At 33.7% G+C, this 17,240-nt stretch overlaps 1 protein-coding gene across 6 annotated transcripts in view; it reads left to right on the forward strand.

The window, feature by feature from the left end:
* The window catches only part of cdh18a (cadherin 18, type 2a), a 336,613-nt gene that overhangs the window by 279,850 nt on the left and 39,523 nt on the right, over positions 1–17,240 (forward strand). For all 6 annotated transcript variants that reach the window (XM_015354610.2, XM_015354611.2, XM_015354609.2 and 3 more), the window contains 3 exons: positions 8,632–8,799; positions 11,608–11,795; positions 11,985–12,238. In XM_015354610.2, coding sequence (XP_015210096.1) covers positions 8,632–8,799; positions 11,608–11,795; positions 11,985–12,238 — 610 coding nt within the window. The remainder of the gene's footprint in view (positions 1–8,631; positions 8,800–11,607; positions 11,796–11,984; positions 12,239–17,240) is intronic.

A 17,240-nucleotide genomic window follows, 5' to 3' on the forward strand; every position in this document is an offset into this window, starting at 1 on the left:
CTTTCTATATATGTAGTATACTATATATCTTAGCTCAAATACAACAAAACCCTCCTCCCACCTTAAAATGTAAAATACTTTGTATGCAGCTACTTTTTATATATCATGATTTATATACTCAATATTTTTAGTTAATTATATGTTAATACTTTAGAATGGATGATTTCAATGGTGATATCTTGTGCATTCAACTTCTATTAAAATATGTATTATTTGAAACACACTTTGAATTCTTCTTTCAGTCACAAACTTTTCATTTTATGAAATGAGACATAACCTTGACAGGTTTAGTACACTCTTTGACTGGGCAATGAAATGCTATTTTTAACATAAAAGCCTGAAAGAGACTGAATGTGGTATTAAGAAAGAAGAAAAAGGACTGGTGCTCTTTTTTTGTAAATTAAAAGCAACTATTCAGGCTGACTTTCTATAAGTACAAGTGCAAATGGGTGGGGAGCATGTGAAGAGTTAGCTGAGATGCCAGTTATAATATACATGGGGTATAAGTAAATTTGTGTGTCACCACTGGTGGGAGCTGTATATCTATGATACATTATTTGCATTAGGTTACAAATGCTGTCTTAAAGGATTCTTTCAGATTTCTCTCATATAGCCTGGGCAAGCATGTGACTGTTAACTGGTGTCTGAGCCCTAGGTACCATTACACCATAGGTTGCCCTACACATTTGAAACAAGGCTCAAGTCTGAAAAGTGGTGCATTCACCTCCTAACTGCCACATTCCTTTCTTGCTAAAAACATCTGTTATATGGGCAAGAGATATGGGCTCTGCCAAGTTATACTTGTCTAAAAAAAAAACATCTGATCAAATTTACTTTGACTTTGATTTGCTCTAGAAGAATTGTAACGGCTAAATAAATAAAACTTAAAGAATATGACTGAATAAAGATGTTAGGAGGAGAAGATTTAATAACTGCAGACTTTAAAGGCATAATAAATTATTTTGACAATTCAAAGGTAGCTCCATTCTAAAAGATCAAATAACTGTTCTATATCTAAGAGAATATTGCAAATGAAACTATTTGGTCTTGGTCTGTCATGTGGAAGGGGTGCTACTGCCATAAGTTGCAAATAAACCATTCAGAAAGTCAGTATTACCATAATGCATTCTGTATAGGTAAAAAGAACGTCTAGCCTATTGCTTTAGCATTTTATAGAACCTTTATCTTTTTTGAAGAAGAATAGAAATTCAAGCTATTTTTTTTATCAAACATTCTGTTTTCTACTATAAAAAATGCTAGTAGGCAGTGAAACATTTATAGTATTTAATATTAATGGAACAACTCGATTCCACAGTGCCAGCAGTAGCTCAGATGAAGTGCCACCAGGTCCAGGAGATTTCTGTTTTTGCATAGATTTAACAGCTGTCTTCAACTCCTGCCAAGGTAAAGAAGTATCTAAAAGCCCCACCTGTTCAGCAGTCATCTGGGTAATTGCAGTGGTTTCAAGAATTATTTGATCTTATCCTGGTCTGCTCATGTTTCAAAGCTTTAGAGTTGTGCATAGAAGTCCTTAGGAATTTGATGACCTGTGTAGGATTAATCTTTCTAACATTATTATTGTCTTTAATTGTCTCAATAGAACAAAGATACTAATGTTGTTTTAATCTTACTGTGCGTAGTTAATTAAGATATTCAGCATTCTTGTAGAAAAACTACCTTGTCTACTAGAAATTCAGTCTATATTCATGCTTTTTTCAAGTATTCAATACTTGTGAAGTATTCACATCAAACATATTGGAAAGGTCAATGGGCAATCATAACAGTGAAACACAAAGCAGTGGACATACAGTGAATGAAAACTATGTGGAAGGACATTAAAAGCTCTTTAGGCAAAGTACTGTGGGAGTATGGAACAAGCTATCCAGTCATGTAGGCATAGCTGATTAAACGGGCTAGACGGGCCAAACGGTTTCCTCTCAATTGGAACCTTTGTTATGTTATGATGTTATGTTTGTAGTTGTGCCTTTTACACTAGTAATTCAGCATTTGTAGATCTTTGAGATTTTAAATGTACTTTTTATAGCTGTTACAAACATATGAACATTTATTCCCTGAATGTTCAATGAATTTGGAGTTTTTTGCAAAATGTGCCAAGACAAAGACAGTATAATGAAGTATCTGGGCAGGGGCGAAATGTCTCCCCAAGCCATATTTGCCAGAGGGTCTTGTGTTTGATACCACTGCCGACTTGTTACAATCCTACCAGTAATATGTCACCAATCTGTTAGGATTTTAACTGAGCAGTGGTTTTATCGTAGTGTTATGAAACATGTTATAAATATCATGCTTTTTAGTGTGTACTTTCCACCACTCTACATGTAAACTCATAAGCATACTTTTTAACTGAAGAGATAAGTGTCACGCCCTCTGCAGCCAGAGGGCGCTCCTTCCCTGTCCTGTCCCTAGTTTCTGGTCTGCTGTCCTTCCTGTCCCTCTCTTTCCCTTGGGCTATATATTTCCGGGTCTTGCACTCTGTCCTCGCTCAGCATTGATGTTCGGATGTCCTGAGACCCGCCTAGCACCAGGGCGCCCCACGTCCGCTCCCTGAGGGCATAGGTTTCTATACGGCATTCCTGAACTCTTTGCACTAATGAGCCCGGGCCTTTTCCCCGTCTCGCCGCTACGCATATGGGTCTTTTTCCGCTCTCCTGCTCCCCACGGTTAGTCCCTTTGGACGTCCGTGACAATAAGCTCGAACTGAAAAAGTGGACCTAATTACTTCGCATGTTCTATATTACCATAACCTCCCACAATATCATACTAAAAGATGTTAATCAGTTCGCATTGCACAATTTAAAATTAGGGGTGGTAATATGGAATGTTTTTGTCTGAATTGTCTCCTTGTAGTTTCTTTAAACTTTCTCTATATCATTCTTAAAATTTTATTTGAACATTAGCTTTTCATATTTTAGTATCTTTTCATATCTTTTCTCTTGTGAATGCTTACATTTTCAATCACCTTCTGTTAAGGCTTGCCTCTCTACTGCTTTACAAAACTACTTTCACTGTTGAAAAGTCCTTTAAGAAAGAAACTGAAAAGTTTGTGAAAACTGTCTTTGAATAAGAAAAAATCCCATGAAATCACTTGTAAAACAGTGAAATCTTGTTCATATACTGTTTCAAAGGTCTTTATTGCACATTTTCCTTTTTTGTTAATTTTAAAGTGACAGGGGGAACTTATTAAATTATTGACATAATAAATAGAAATAGAATGGCAATCCAAGAAAAAAAGATAAAAACACATCTCTGAAAAAACAGTTTAATGGGTACTCTATCAATCCCAGCTTCCTACTAACTGTATTCCACAAGGACATTCTTGTACTGTTTTCATGTTGTATTTAGAACACGTTTACGAACTCCAAGACCTTGATTTGTTTCCCCTGTCCTCGTGTTAAAACCCATTCCTCTAGAAATAAACTGCACTACCCTCTGTGGAACATGAGAGGTTATATATATAATGTTCTTCATACCCATCAAACATGAAGTAATCCTGTATGGCAATTATTTTTTTCCAAATGTTATTTTTTTTTAATTGCATAAATAGTTGTTATGCATTTACTTGAGGTACAAAACAGCGTATACTATATGCTATATGTAATTGTGTGCTTGGGACAGGGGGGTCTTTAAATTACATTAAAGTTATTGCAAAGGCAATGCCCTCATTCCATCCCCAGAAATGCAGAATGTTTGGTGTCACTAAATAAAATTACAGTTACACAGCTCCAATGGTTAGTTAAACATTGAAGCACAATAAAACACAATTGGTCAGATCACTAATATGACTAGATATTTTCAAAAAGTTCCACAAGTGGCCAAGAACTATTGTGATCATGTTGTGCACCTTGAAAGGAGTATTTGAAGAAGAAAGCCTATTTGCTCTTATAAAGATTTCTGTCCACTTCTGAGTATATAAAGTTAGGCACTTTGTAGATTTGAACTGGGAAGATTGGAGTTGTCTTCTGAGAATTCACTACTATTGCAAGTTGTTTTGTTTTTTGTGTATATTTGTACTTTTGTTTAAAAAATATTTGTCTGTTATGATTTCCTTTACCAAATTGTTCACAGAAGAGTAAAGAAACCACATGACATACTTTAATGTTTTCTGACTATTGAGATGGAGTCTGTACTTATTATTTATCTATACTCAAGCTGGTGTCTGTACTAATTATTTATCTTTAATAATATATATTATATAAATATATGAATATTTAACTACATCTGTTTTCTCTACCACCCTCATATTGTGTAATTACATATATCCAAATAATTTGAATATTATATTATTTCCCAGTATTATTACGTGCTATATTAGATTGTTACTATTATAATTTCAAAAACCAAGATATTGTTTTTATTTTGATTTTTTTTCTTCTTTTTTTTACTTGAGTAAAAATAGACAATTAAAATTTGGGTACACCCATCCCCCAAGTTATCCAAGGCTTCCATTCCACAAGTCTTTACGAAGCCTAAATTTTACATACTGTAAGTCAAAAAAGACACTGTAGTTAGACTCTGAGACTTAGCATCCAAGATATTGCAATGATCCCCCATTATTTCCCCTAGCTTTGCTGGTGAGTGAGGATGGCGGAACAGACGAACAGAGCTGCAGGGTCATTGGGGTTTATCGCCCCTTAACAGGTGTGTGAGCTAATCATGGAGGGGGGTGAAAGAAAGAAAGAACATGCTGTAGTAGCAGCAATCAGTCCATGAGGCAGAGTGACAGAAAGGAATTTGACCTAATTTATGTAGGGTAGTGTTAATGAAATAAGGAAAAATCAGTGAAAAAAATGTTTTAAAACCTTATAATTAGGATAACTGTCACAGCTCTCCAGAGGCAATTTCCAAATCTTAATCTGTCCACTCACCAAAAAGATGTAGCCAATTCATAGAGGGGGATTATTAGGAGGCCATGATTGGTAAGGGCCAATGGGAAATTTAGCCAGGACACAGGGGTTACACCCCTACTCTTTTCAAGAAGCGCCCTGGAATTTTTAATGACCACAGAGAGTCAGGACCTTGGTTTTACGTCTCATCCGAAGGACAGTGCCTGTTTACAGTATAGTGTCCCCATCACTATACTGGGGCATTAGGACCCACATGGACCACGGGGTGAGCGCCCCCTGCTGGCCCCACTAACACCTCTTCCAGCAGCAACCTTAGTTTTTCCCAGGAGGTCTCTCATCCAGGTACAGACCAGGCTCACACCCGCTTAGCTTCAGTGGGTTACCAGTTGTGAGTCGGAGGGTGATGTATGTTTTATCCCATATATCCTTAACGGGTTTAATGCAATTCAAGATATTTATGCCAGTTTGATGCAGAATGTGCTGAGTCACCATTGCTGTTTCAGGATGATGAGTATTATCAGGCTGAATAATTTAACAAGTTCATTGATGTTTGTATTGAGTAACAATGGATGGAGCACAAATTTCAGAATAATGAACACTTTTAAAGGTCACAGAGGGTGTTAAAATTTAAAGCATTTAAAAACAACCAATCAGTTGATTATTAAGTGATTCATAGTCTTGTTAATCATCTTTAATTATTCTTTAATTTGTTATTCTATTTCCAGATATTGATACAACATACAAGAACAATAAGGAACATTTTGAAAATATTTCAGTTTTTCATTGCCATTTTGTTTTTTGCCCAGTTGGACTCAGAGAAACAATATTTGCCATTGTACTTGTAAATATGATTAACTGAGCGGGTATTAAGAAAACCTATATTTTCTGTCCTTTCAAGGTTGTGCTTTAACTTGAAGGTAATGAAATGTGATGAAAGGATAACCTTGATTTTGAAAAAAATAAGACGAAAGAGAAAGTTTTAAATACAGTCATTTACAGTGAAGGTTATTTTATACAATTCATTGCATTATATATTTGTCATTTCGTTTCACATAAATTTTATTACAGTTTTCTAACCAAAAGCACCTTCAATCACAAATTTCTCTGTGTTACTGCACAATAGGACTCTAACTTAATTTTAAAGATGTAAATTGGGAGGCAAGCCTCTGGTAATCTTTACAAGAGCAATTTAAAAAAAATCAATTGTTTGGCATCCTTGTTGTTTATTTCACATCATAGGTCTTTATTTTTTCCAATGCAGATCAAATGTTATACAGCATGTATCTGTGGCATACATTATATGTATTTTCTGAAATAGAAATAACATGAGCTATCTTTTGTATCTGTACTTCATTTTTATTAATTATCCAAAGATACAGTATGATTGTTATTTTGATTTTAGAAGGATACCTGCTTATTTCTTTCAGCTGTGAGAACATGTGGTAAAAGATTTTTTTCAAAAACTGGTTGCTCTGTTTTTAAGATCCTGTGGAAAAAATAATAATAATCCCTTTAACACAATGCTGTGGCTATGCTATCTGACCAGAATATGAATCTTGAAGTGTAAAGTAGTTTTTTTTTTAAAAAAAACAACAAAAATAACATACTAAACATATGTAGGAAAAAATACTTATTGCTTACTTACAGGTGTATTCAGAAGTTCATTCTGAGAGTGTCAGATTGATCCCTGGCTGGAAACTTTTCATGTAATTCAGAAACTTTATATTTACTTATTTTTAATCTTTTATCTTGGCTAGAGTCAGAAGTGCTGTTGTTCATTTCTTTGTTTGAATTGCATTGCCACAATTTATTTTCATCACCAATGAAAGAGAGAACAGCTGGGGTGATGTTGACTACAGAAATTAACGAACATAGACAAAATGTTACTAGGATATAGTGTCACATCTAAAGGAAGGAAATGATAAAGGTCTACAAATATAGACTGCTCTCTCTGAAAATACTAAATCTGGAACTGTCAATGGCATATTATAATACATTCTATAATATTCTAAATGCCTTTATTTATTATCATGTATTATGGATATACCCAAACAGAATACAATTTCATGCAGATTTGTATTTAAATTGATATTGTAAACATTGCCATAGTTATTACCTTAAGCATTGTCCTGAGTCTTGTGCTGTTGTACTTATGAATCCACATTTTTCCTGATTTTACTGTTCCTGAAAATTGAGGAGGTCAATCTGATTTTGTTTTGCTGATTCAGCTAACACCGCTCTTTCTCCTTGATTGCTACCCAGTGGTCCAAAATTAGCAGGAATTTGCTCATTTTCAGTGATAAATTTGAGGTATTTTACACTGCAGAGACAGATGTTATGTAAAACAAAACAGGCAAAAATGCTTAGAACAGTGTAATTCATGTCCACATATTTTGAATGCCTGAACATGTCCCATTTTCTTTAAAGAGCACTATCAACCATGGCGAAAGGAAATGTGCAGAGCTATTTATTAAATACATATAATTTTGCACTCCCTTGTAGGGAATTCTTACACTTACTTTACAGGACAATTCGTGCATTTTATAAATCTGAATTTCCGTCCCTAGCATCATGCATCAAACCTGGGTAACCATTGTATAAAGTACGTTGGTAATCATCATTGTGATCACATAGGGTTTGAAGATGCAAAGAATAGAACCTTTTTTGTTAACATATTATTATGTGCAAAAAAATGTATAAACATGTTTACGTTCATCTCACAGTCCTTCATTATATACGGTAAGACATTCCTTCAGGATTGGTCCATTGGACCTTATTTTATACTGTGACTTAAGGCAGTCACAATTGGAAAAAAATCTGATTCAAGTGGACAGTTTTGTTTTGATTTTATATCTTTATGATATCATGAAGTCAGTCTGCTTGGGGACTGTACTGTATAGTGCAAACATGTTTCTCATGGCAGGATAAATAGAATCAATGTGCATTTTCTCATGGAAATGTGTATTAATTTGTCTTGATTGAAAAGACGGCTCCCTTTAACATTGCATGTTTAATTCTGCTAATATATGCTAAAATACAATAAAGAAAACTAATAACAATTGACATGTTCAATTTAAACAGGGTGGTATTTAACAGAGAACAAAGGTAAAGTCCACATAAGGGCATGGGATTAAAGTGAAGATAATTTAATTTAACATTACCTAAATGATTCCAAATTCCCTAACAACCATAGAACTATCAATAACTGTTTTAATGTGAAAACTGAAAATGATTAAGTGAAACTGTGGAAGGCTATTCAACTATCTGTTTTATTTATGCAATGACGTAATGCATTAATAATGGATCTTGACATTCTGAAATGCATTCTGAAGGCATTGTTAGAAGTGAGAGAATGGCAGCATGACAGTTCAGGCCTGAGATACATACCCCAGGAAGCTATGGTGTTTATCCTGCCATGTTCAGTCACCAAAAATGTGTTCTAAAGGCAAAGTAGATAATTGCATTATTATTATTATTATTATTATTATTATTATTATTATTATTATTACAATTCAATATTACAATATAATTCAACATTTTTAGCACAAACGGAGCAAACTGTAAACACACATTACAATGGTCTTACAAAAATCTTAATGCAAACAACATGTTTTCATATTTAGCCAAGGAAAGTGTTAATCTTCATTAATTAGTTTGTACGTGTTCATGCAATGAGTCTAATATATATTATATTGGGTCCTACTTGCCCTTTTTGTGGCAACTTTTAGATAGACTTCTAATATTTAATCTATTTTTTTTATTCCAGGTGTAATCAGGACTGCCTTATCCAACATGGACCGAGAAGCCAGAGAGCAGTATTCCGTTGTCATTCAAGCCAAAGATATGGCAGGACAGGTTGGAGGGCTTTCAGGATCAACCACTATAAATATCACACTAACAGATGTCAATGACAACCCACCTAAATTTCCCCAGAGTATGTATTGACAAAAGATATGTTGTGTCTTTTTATGTATTTAAAGTAGTATAAAAGAACAAGTAAGACGTTTTCTTGGAATTTCAAGGTATGAAATACCTTGATTTCCTTTAGCATGAACCATTTCCCAAAGAGGAAGGAAATATTTTTAAAAAACAGTATTTATTCCAAGAAGTGTTCTTTGCTGGATATTAGTGTTCTCCATCAGTCTTTATATTCCTTCATTGGTTGTTGTGAAATGTATCAAACAGTTTCTGATAATATGTAATGGCTAACTGAAAACAGGAATTCATTAGTATGGCTTAGTATTGTGATTAGCCTTCTGTGCATTGTTGGAAAAAAAAAAATTCCGACAAGAACAAAATTTGCTTTATTTTTTAGTGACAGTCACTGTATTTTCATCCTAATATGTGCTGGAGGGACTGAAGTACCTCCCCTGATAATTACTTCTGTAAATTATAAAGCATTAAGCAGTTCCCTGCTGGCCTTTGAGCAAATTCATTCTTAAAATTGTATTGAATTGCCCCTGTAAAATATTCTAATGACATTTTGATCATACAAAATTTGTGAATATTGGGGGCTTCCATATGAGCAATAGGCTTCTAGGAATTAGAACAAGCTGAATTTTGGATATCAGAAATGTATTTAGATATTATCAAATAAACTCTTTTGGAAAAGAACTTCAATTGACTCCCTCTCAAAAATATAATATGAACATACATTTTTGCACAGTTAAAAACATACAAAGTTTTAAATGTAGTGTTCACTGTTCATGTTTTTAAGTAAAGTAAGATGTCTGTCCATCTTTGTATATGAACCGTCCAGGGTTTACCTTTATAAAAATGGCCCCATTCCCAAATGGTACCAGTGTTGTGAGTTTGAACCTCGGTCATATCACAAGTGGACTGATGTGTAAACACTGCCAAGGGCAGGGTGGGATGAGTCAGGACCTACTAGTGAAACAACAACCTCTGCGGCTTACAACAGCAACTGAAGCATTCTCATTTTTTTCTGTTGATGTCAGTGAGGGATGTGAGTTTCTTCCAATCATTACCGAAACACTTGTACATCTCTCTAGAGCTTGAAACATTAAAGATGAATAGGTTCAGAGAAGTATGCATTATCGTTGTGTGGGTAAAGAGATCATTATTTTGAACTGTAGACGTAAAGACACAATTGATGTTTTGATTTGGTGGGGTATATAATTACTTTTTCAATTATTTTAGTTTACAAGAAGCAGAAAGGGTCAAATTCTCCTGTAGGTTATTGGTTAAAATAGACAGGTCTGCATGCATCCATTTCAGACTTAGGATATGCCATGTGAGAAATAATATTTAAAAAATATCAATGGGATTGTTCAATTCAGCTGTTTATTTTGCAATATGTTTTTTTTACCAGTTCAGTTTTTACAAAAGGAAAACATACGTTTATTTTTTATAAAGTGGAGTTACAATTGACAAAAACATTTGGGAATTTATTCTAAAACATATAATTGATAGGAGAAATAAAAAATGCAGAACCAAACAAATATCTATTTTTCTTTACTTTGTAAACATACAGTATTTGCATTACAGATATCAACTTTTGTCCCTACTGTACCTGTCGTATATTCAATCCACCAGACATTATAATGAAATTGAAAACTGAAAGAGAAGTTCAACATTCCTATAAAGTGACAAGGTTCAGTGTTTCAATCATTTGCGTGTGTTTTTATTCCTTGCTGGAATAAAAAATTAACAAGTCTCATTTTTGTTAACTCCTTTTAAGTCAGAAAACAGTTGTAATTTGCAAAACAACTTTGTTTGACAGGTAATTTATATTTGATTTGAAACTAAGGCATATACTGTAAATACCCCTTAATTTATAATACATTGGCCTTCACAGACAAGCACATTATTAGCATTGCCTAATATTAGCATTCTAATATTAGGTCACTTAGAAAAATGATAAAAATATGGTCCTAACACATTAAACTTTTTAATTTAAATTGTCACTCAGAGCCCTTTTTCTTAATTAGCTGTAAATTAAGGGCACACCTGTTAGTAGCTGAGCATTTCCAGTAGAAATGTCGCAAGTAGAAAGGACTTCGTCTTTTTCACTGGAAAGCCAATCTGAAGATTTAAGTGTTCTTTGTTACTGTGTATTCTGTGGATTCCAGCATGCAAATATGTACTACAGTATGGGGAGTAAGAAGGAAAACAAGGACATGAGCCATAGACCCATTAATGAAAACAAAAAGATACCATTTAAGTTGTACATAAATTAAGCCAAACAAAGCTCCAAATTTTGACCGGAAATGTGGATTTATTTTTCAAGTATTTGATAATAATGAAGAACAATTTACTCTATCCCATTTGGTTTAATGTCAATGGGACCAAAGGGACACTATCCCTTCACAATTTCATAACACATTGTTTTAAGGCTGTAATTAACCCAACAGTTTAATAAACCCTGAATCAGGAAGCATACTTAGTGTTAGCCTTTTTATTTACTATTATTTGCACTTTGAAAACAAATTAAAATATGTCAATTATATCTACATTAAGGATATATCATTGTTGATTGCCAATGTATGACTGAAAAATAAGCATAACTGGTCTAGCTTTGTAACTCTAATTTGGTTTGCTTTTGATCAGATTTTCTCAAATGAATTTTACTTTTATAGAGGGGTAATATATAGTAGTATATTTATTAGGTTCCGTTTTGTGCTAAGAAATATAATCTTTATATTTGGTTCATGAATTACATTTAACACTAAGGTATGTTATTGATCTTTTTAAGTTATGGGTAAAATGCTTTTTCACACAGAAAATTACCAGCTGTATGTTCCAGAATCTGCTCAAGTTGGAAAAGCAGTTGGTAAAATCAAGGCAAATGATGATGATATCGGAATTAATGCAGAAATAAAGTACAGCATCACAAATGGAGATGGGGTTTCAGTGTTTGCCATTTCCACTGACAAAGATACAAGAGAAGGCATCATTTCACTGAAAAGGGTAAGTACCACCAATTTTGTAAAATATTAACACAGCTAATTTTAATGAATTCAGTGTTATAAAATGCATTTAACTTCTGATGTAAATGCTAACTGTTCAGCTGGATAAATTAAAAAGCAAACCTATGATGAACAGTGAAATATTCTAAAAACTTCACTCAGGTAAATTAATAAACAATTTTCTCCACAGCAACTGAATTATGAAAAAAAGAAAAGCTATACTCTTCACATAGAAGGAGCAAATACTCACCTTGATCCTCGATTTTTACACCTTGGGCCATTCAAAGACACAACAACCCTGAAGATCATTATTGGAGATGTGGATGAACCACCTGCATTCTCAATTGATTCTTACGTGATGAATGTTTCTGAAAATGCAAGGATCGGTACTGAGGTGGGAACAGTGACAGCACAGGACCCTGACAGTGCCAGCAGTGCAATCAGGTAAATCCAGTGTGTATTAAATACTATTTTGTGTGTTGATATGGGTATCACAATTCAACCTGTGAGCTTTACACTGTGTATGGACTTTAAAGTTTTATTGACGTGTTCTATATTTACAGTGAAAATTTATTTACATACTGTAGGTCAATTGGATGCACAGCCTCACAGACTCACAGATTCACAGACAGGGGCAGTAATCATTGGAGCTTACTTTTCAAAGCTATTGTGGCACTCATTTTAAAACTTATTCACACATTAACAAAACATTTCTCTGCTCCCACCCACCATTATCTATATTAACAACAAGAAAGAATAAATCATTAATAAAGGCTTCATATCATTGTAAGAATGTTTTTACATGTGTTGCACTCCTGATAGTGAATTTATTTACTGTTTTCAGATTCCAGTGAATCAGAATCTCCACAATTATGCAACACCTAAGTGCATTTTAGTTTTACTTGGAATATGTTTTGTGTGTTCTAAATTCCTTGGAGCTTTGTGGTGACAGTCAGATTGTTCATTCTTTCAAAACCAGAAGTCAAAATAAGTGCAAAAAAGACAAACTGGGCCAAACTGAAAAACACAACCTCCTCTGTGAAGAAACTTTATATTATAATGACACTTATTATCAATAGTTTTCACTTGCTGGGTTTACTTTAAATAAATGTATCAGTATGTATCAATACAGTAATATCTATTGTAAATGGCATTTAAATAAATAATCTAAAAAATGATTAGAACCTAAAGTATGAATTCTGTTATTGAGAAGATTTGGTCTTTTCAGGGCTAGAAAAGATAAGCTGATGTACACTATGTATGGAGCACCACAATAGAAATATACTATATATCATAATATAACTAATAACATATCTGGAGTTTTGACGTCTTAAAACAGCAAAAACAAATACTTTTACCTCCTAGTATGGCTTTCATATCCAGAGAATAGCTCTAATCTAACTGTGCAGTTCTTTAATAATCTAAAATTTACTTTTTTTTCCTCAGTTGAATTTATATGTTATATTGTTTTAAGCGAGTAATTTAAACGTGTGATGTCTGTAAATCTGTGCGCAAAAAATAAAATAATATCTGATGAAAATAAGAAATGAAAATGTATCAAAATCAAAATGAAAATTTATCTCCAAGAAAAGAAACTGTAGGTATCTGTGATAATCCTAAAGTGACTAAATATGTACTACACAAAGACATCATATTGATTTCACTGGGGCACCGTTTCCATTTTTTTTCAACTTTGCGCATGTTCAAAGACATGATACTGAGTTAATTAACAATACAGAAATAAAACTCCTATAATGTTATAAAAGACTGTGGAGATACAGTCCAAATTAAGCAAATTGTTTCACCTTACCATGTTAATGTAATCATGTGGTCTATAAAATAATATCAAATCAACTATAAAAAGTTTATGGTCTGTGTCCTGACTTGGCTTGTGGCTTATTGTGTAATAGCATTATGGTACTTACTGTACAGATGGCCATTCAAAATGCGCGATAAAACCCCGTACCGTGGGTTTTGAGCTACAGGCGGCTGCGGTACATGATTCGCTAGCCAAAGATGATTGACAGGTGCATTAGTTGTTAGTGAAACAATTGCTTCAATCTTTCTACTGTGCATGTTTAAATCCACTTAATATGGAATATAAATATGGAATTTTACAACTAAAGGGAAATTTTGGTAGCTGAGCATAAAAATAACAGGAGCAATTATGTCTTCGAAGTTCATATCATCATAAACGATCTTAATTTAGAAATATAAATACATTATACATACCGTATATGGCTGGTAGTGGTAGCTTAAATAAAAAGTACACAACACTATTCCACTTTCTTCATACACATTTTATGCATCAAAATCTTTAACTCAGTCACTTACCATGATTATTTTGGAAAGGTTTTGATGTGCTTGTTCTGACTATATTTTAGTTTATACTATATACTTTGTAAAAAACTATAATGTTTTAACCTATGAATACCCGCTATCGTTATTTCAGTAATAACTTGTACTTTTTAGAATCTGCTTAATAGGGAATATAATATGGAATTGCGTAACTACATAAATTAATAACAGTATTAATTTAAGAATCTAAAAATAATATATTTATATAGCTGGTAGTATTATCATAGTTCACTTTCTTTGTAAACATGTTTTATTTTTTCTTTGACTCATTCACTCATGAACATTTTAGCTGTTTGTTTCAGCTATGTTTCTGAGTGTCCCACTGGTGCATCAGGTTCTCTATCTAGAAGATCTTAGGGCACAAGTTTTTCTTCTAACAAATAAAGAGTCCTTTAAAAAAATAAAATAGTAAATATTATGTACACTATATTAACAATTATTTATTGTTTTTTTGTATATCACAACATATTCAATGTTAAATGATATTAATAATGAAATAAAAAAGTAAATGAGCAAACGTGGATACTATCAACAGTGGGAGTAAAAACCAGTTCAACCAGTTTAATTCAATTCAAAATACTTTATTCAGTGGGGCAATTTACCATAACACAAGCCTTAAAACGAAACCGTATATATATTATGATTATAATTGAGAATAACAAAGTGGTATTAAAAAGACCACTAAAACTATAATAATGTATCTGATCATTATTAACAGTATTAATTTATTAATAATAAATAAATTTCAAACTTCTTGTGTCTTTTTCAGAGACATTTGTTTTCTCCAGTTTTCATAACCTTCACTTTCTTATTAAATGAGACACAATGTTTCAGATGTCAATAACTGTGAAGAATGACACAGAGCCTTCAAACCACAGGCATTATAAAGATCGTAATTTGTGAACATTTTCACAGATTTTATTTAAATACCTGGTTATATTTTTAGAAACCTCAGTTTGAATAAAGAAGGATCCCAAGTGTGTTCATAACGTGAGAATGCATTATGCATCAGTTGAAATGTTCTGAAGTCTCTCAAAAACCTAAAAAATGTAACATAATATTGTATGGCACGATGGGCAACTGATTCTTTAAATTTTAAAGAAAATCAAAAATAAGAAAAAATATTTTGAAAAATATTGTGTCCCTGCCTAATTTAGACATTGCATGACTTTAAAAGCCATAAAAAATGGTTTTAGATAACACTTTTAAGCACAAAAAACAGGTGATTTTTCTTCCTCATGATCAGCTTTAAATCTTTGTGTACACTAAAAGCTTTTTGTTTACTTTTTAATTAATCATTTAAAACACTTTATTTTTTGTTAATGCAACATGTGTTTCATACACAAAAAATCACATTCTCCCCTCTCCCTGTGGTCTTTTAATAACATGAATGAATGAACCTCCAGACCCTCTCAAGGGATTGTTTCGTGTCAGTCAGCTAGCGCATTATCACCTTGCAGGAGGGGGAAGGGAAGAGGGCTGTAATTTCACTCTCCCTCAATACACATTCATAATAGTCACTGATGCAGCTTTAGCCAAGTAATTCCTGGTTTTAAGAGAAAAATGTGATGTTTCACAACATTGAACACAGAGCCACACAACATTGTCACAACATAATAAACAATAGCTCACGTAAAGGTGTAACATATCTTCACTGTTATAGTACAGTTTCAACATATTGATAAGCTGCTCTCCGGTTACTGGCAATTGTAAAAATAACATCTTCATCCTTCCTTTGTTTAACTGAAAACATTCTGTGAAGAAATCCTTAATCACGTCACCATCACTTTCAATAATTCATCCAGATACACACACTTACGCAGGAGCCAATTTTGCCAGATAAGTCTTTGGACTGCGCAGTACTGTACAGTACAATATACGGTTTAAAGTTTTAAATTTAAACTTGTTGGCTGATTACTGGTTGCTGAAATTTGGATAAAGACAGGTTTTGCAGTGGGACATTGCAACTTGCCAATCACATGAAAGCTTGTTTGGGGCACTTTACCCAAAGAGTTCCATGTAGAACAATGCCTGATCAGATCTCCTTTAAAAAGGCTTTAAGCTTTAAAGCTTAGGTCACAGCAAGAAAAAGGCCACACTTTGTTTTCTGTGCTTTCCATAATTCCTGGAATGTCACCAGAATCAAGGGAGAGGGCCATTGGCATGCTGCAGGCATGCATGTCATGTGCCAGCGTTGCCAGAGTAAGCCGCCCTTCTGTGCCCCAACTGCAGAGAAGGTTTCAGCAGACCGGCAGGACAGATGACTGTCCAAGATCCGGTCGCCCTCGAGTGACCACACTAGAGCAGGACCGACACATCAGATTGGTCCATCTGAGAGATTGTTTCAGATCTGCCACCCACACTGCTACAGAAACATAGCAGTTTATGTTTACGCATACGGCAGACATAATACCATCATCGGTGCCAGGACAATAAGGCTCCATGCTGCTGGTCTTAGAGCAAGGAGATCTGTCAGAGGCCTTATTCTCACACCTCCTAGACATCAACCAATTGGCTTGGGCCAGACAGAGGCTGGCATGGACTCGTCACTCTTCAGGCTGTTCCACACAGACGGGAGGGCCAGAGTGTGTAGGAGGAGGGGTTCCATTTCTTTTTTCAGTACATATTTGACTATGTAAGAAACAAACCCAAAGTTATTCTCTGATTGGGCTTTGAACCGCCTGGATGCAGTGCATTCCATTACAGTCCATGGGCGTTCCATTGTCCATTATCACTATAAATGACAATAAATGTTTTGTTTTATAAAATGTTTCCAAAACATCCACTTATGATATTTTACCTGTTTAGTAACAGGATTCCATATTAATATTACTATCAAGTATTACTATTATAAATATTATAGTGATAGAACAAGCACGCTAAAACCTTAAGTTAAAGACTTTGATGCATAAAATCTTGATGAAGAAAGTGGAATACACTACCATCAACTGTGTACATTAGGTATGTATTTTGTTATACTACTGTTTTTATTTTCAGCTACTAAAATTTACCATTGTATTTTCTCTATGTGGATGTAAGCCTGAAAGAGCCACATCAGGTTCACAAGCTACAGTATAATAAATTGTTA

Source organism: Lepisosteus oculatus, chromosome 6 (genome assembly GCF_040954835.1).
Source record: "Lepisosteus oculatus isolate fLepOcu1 chromosome 6, fLepOcu1.hap2, whole genome shotgun sequence".
Taxonomy (NCBI): domain Eukaryota; kingdom Metazoa; phylum Chordata; class Actinopteri; order Semionotiformes; family Lepisosteidae; genus Lepisosteus; species Lepisosteus oculatus.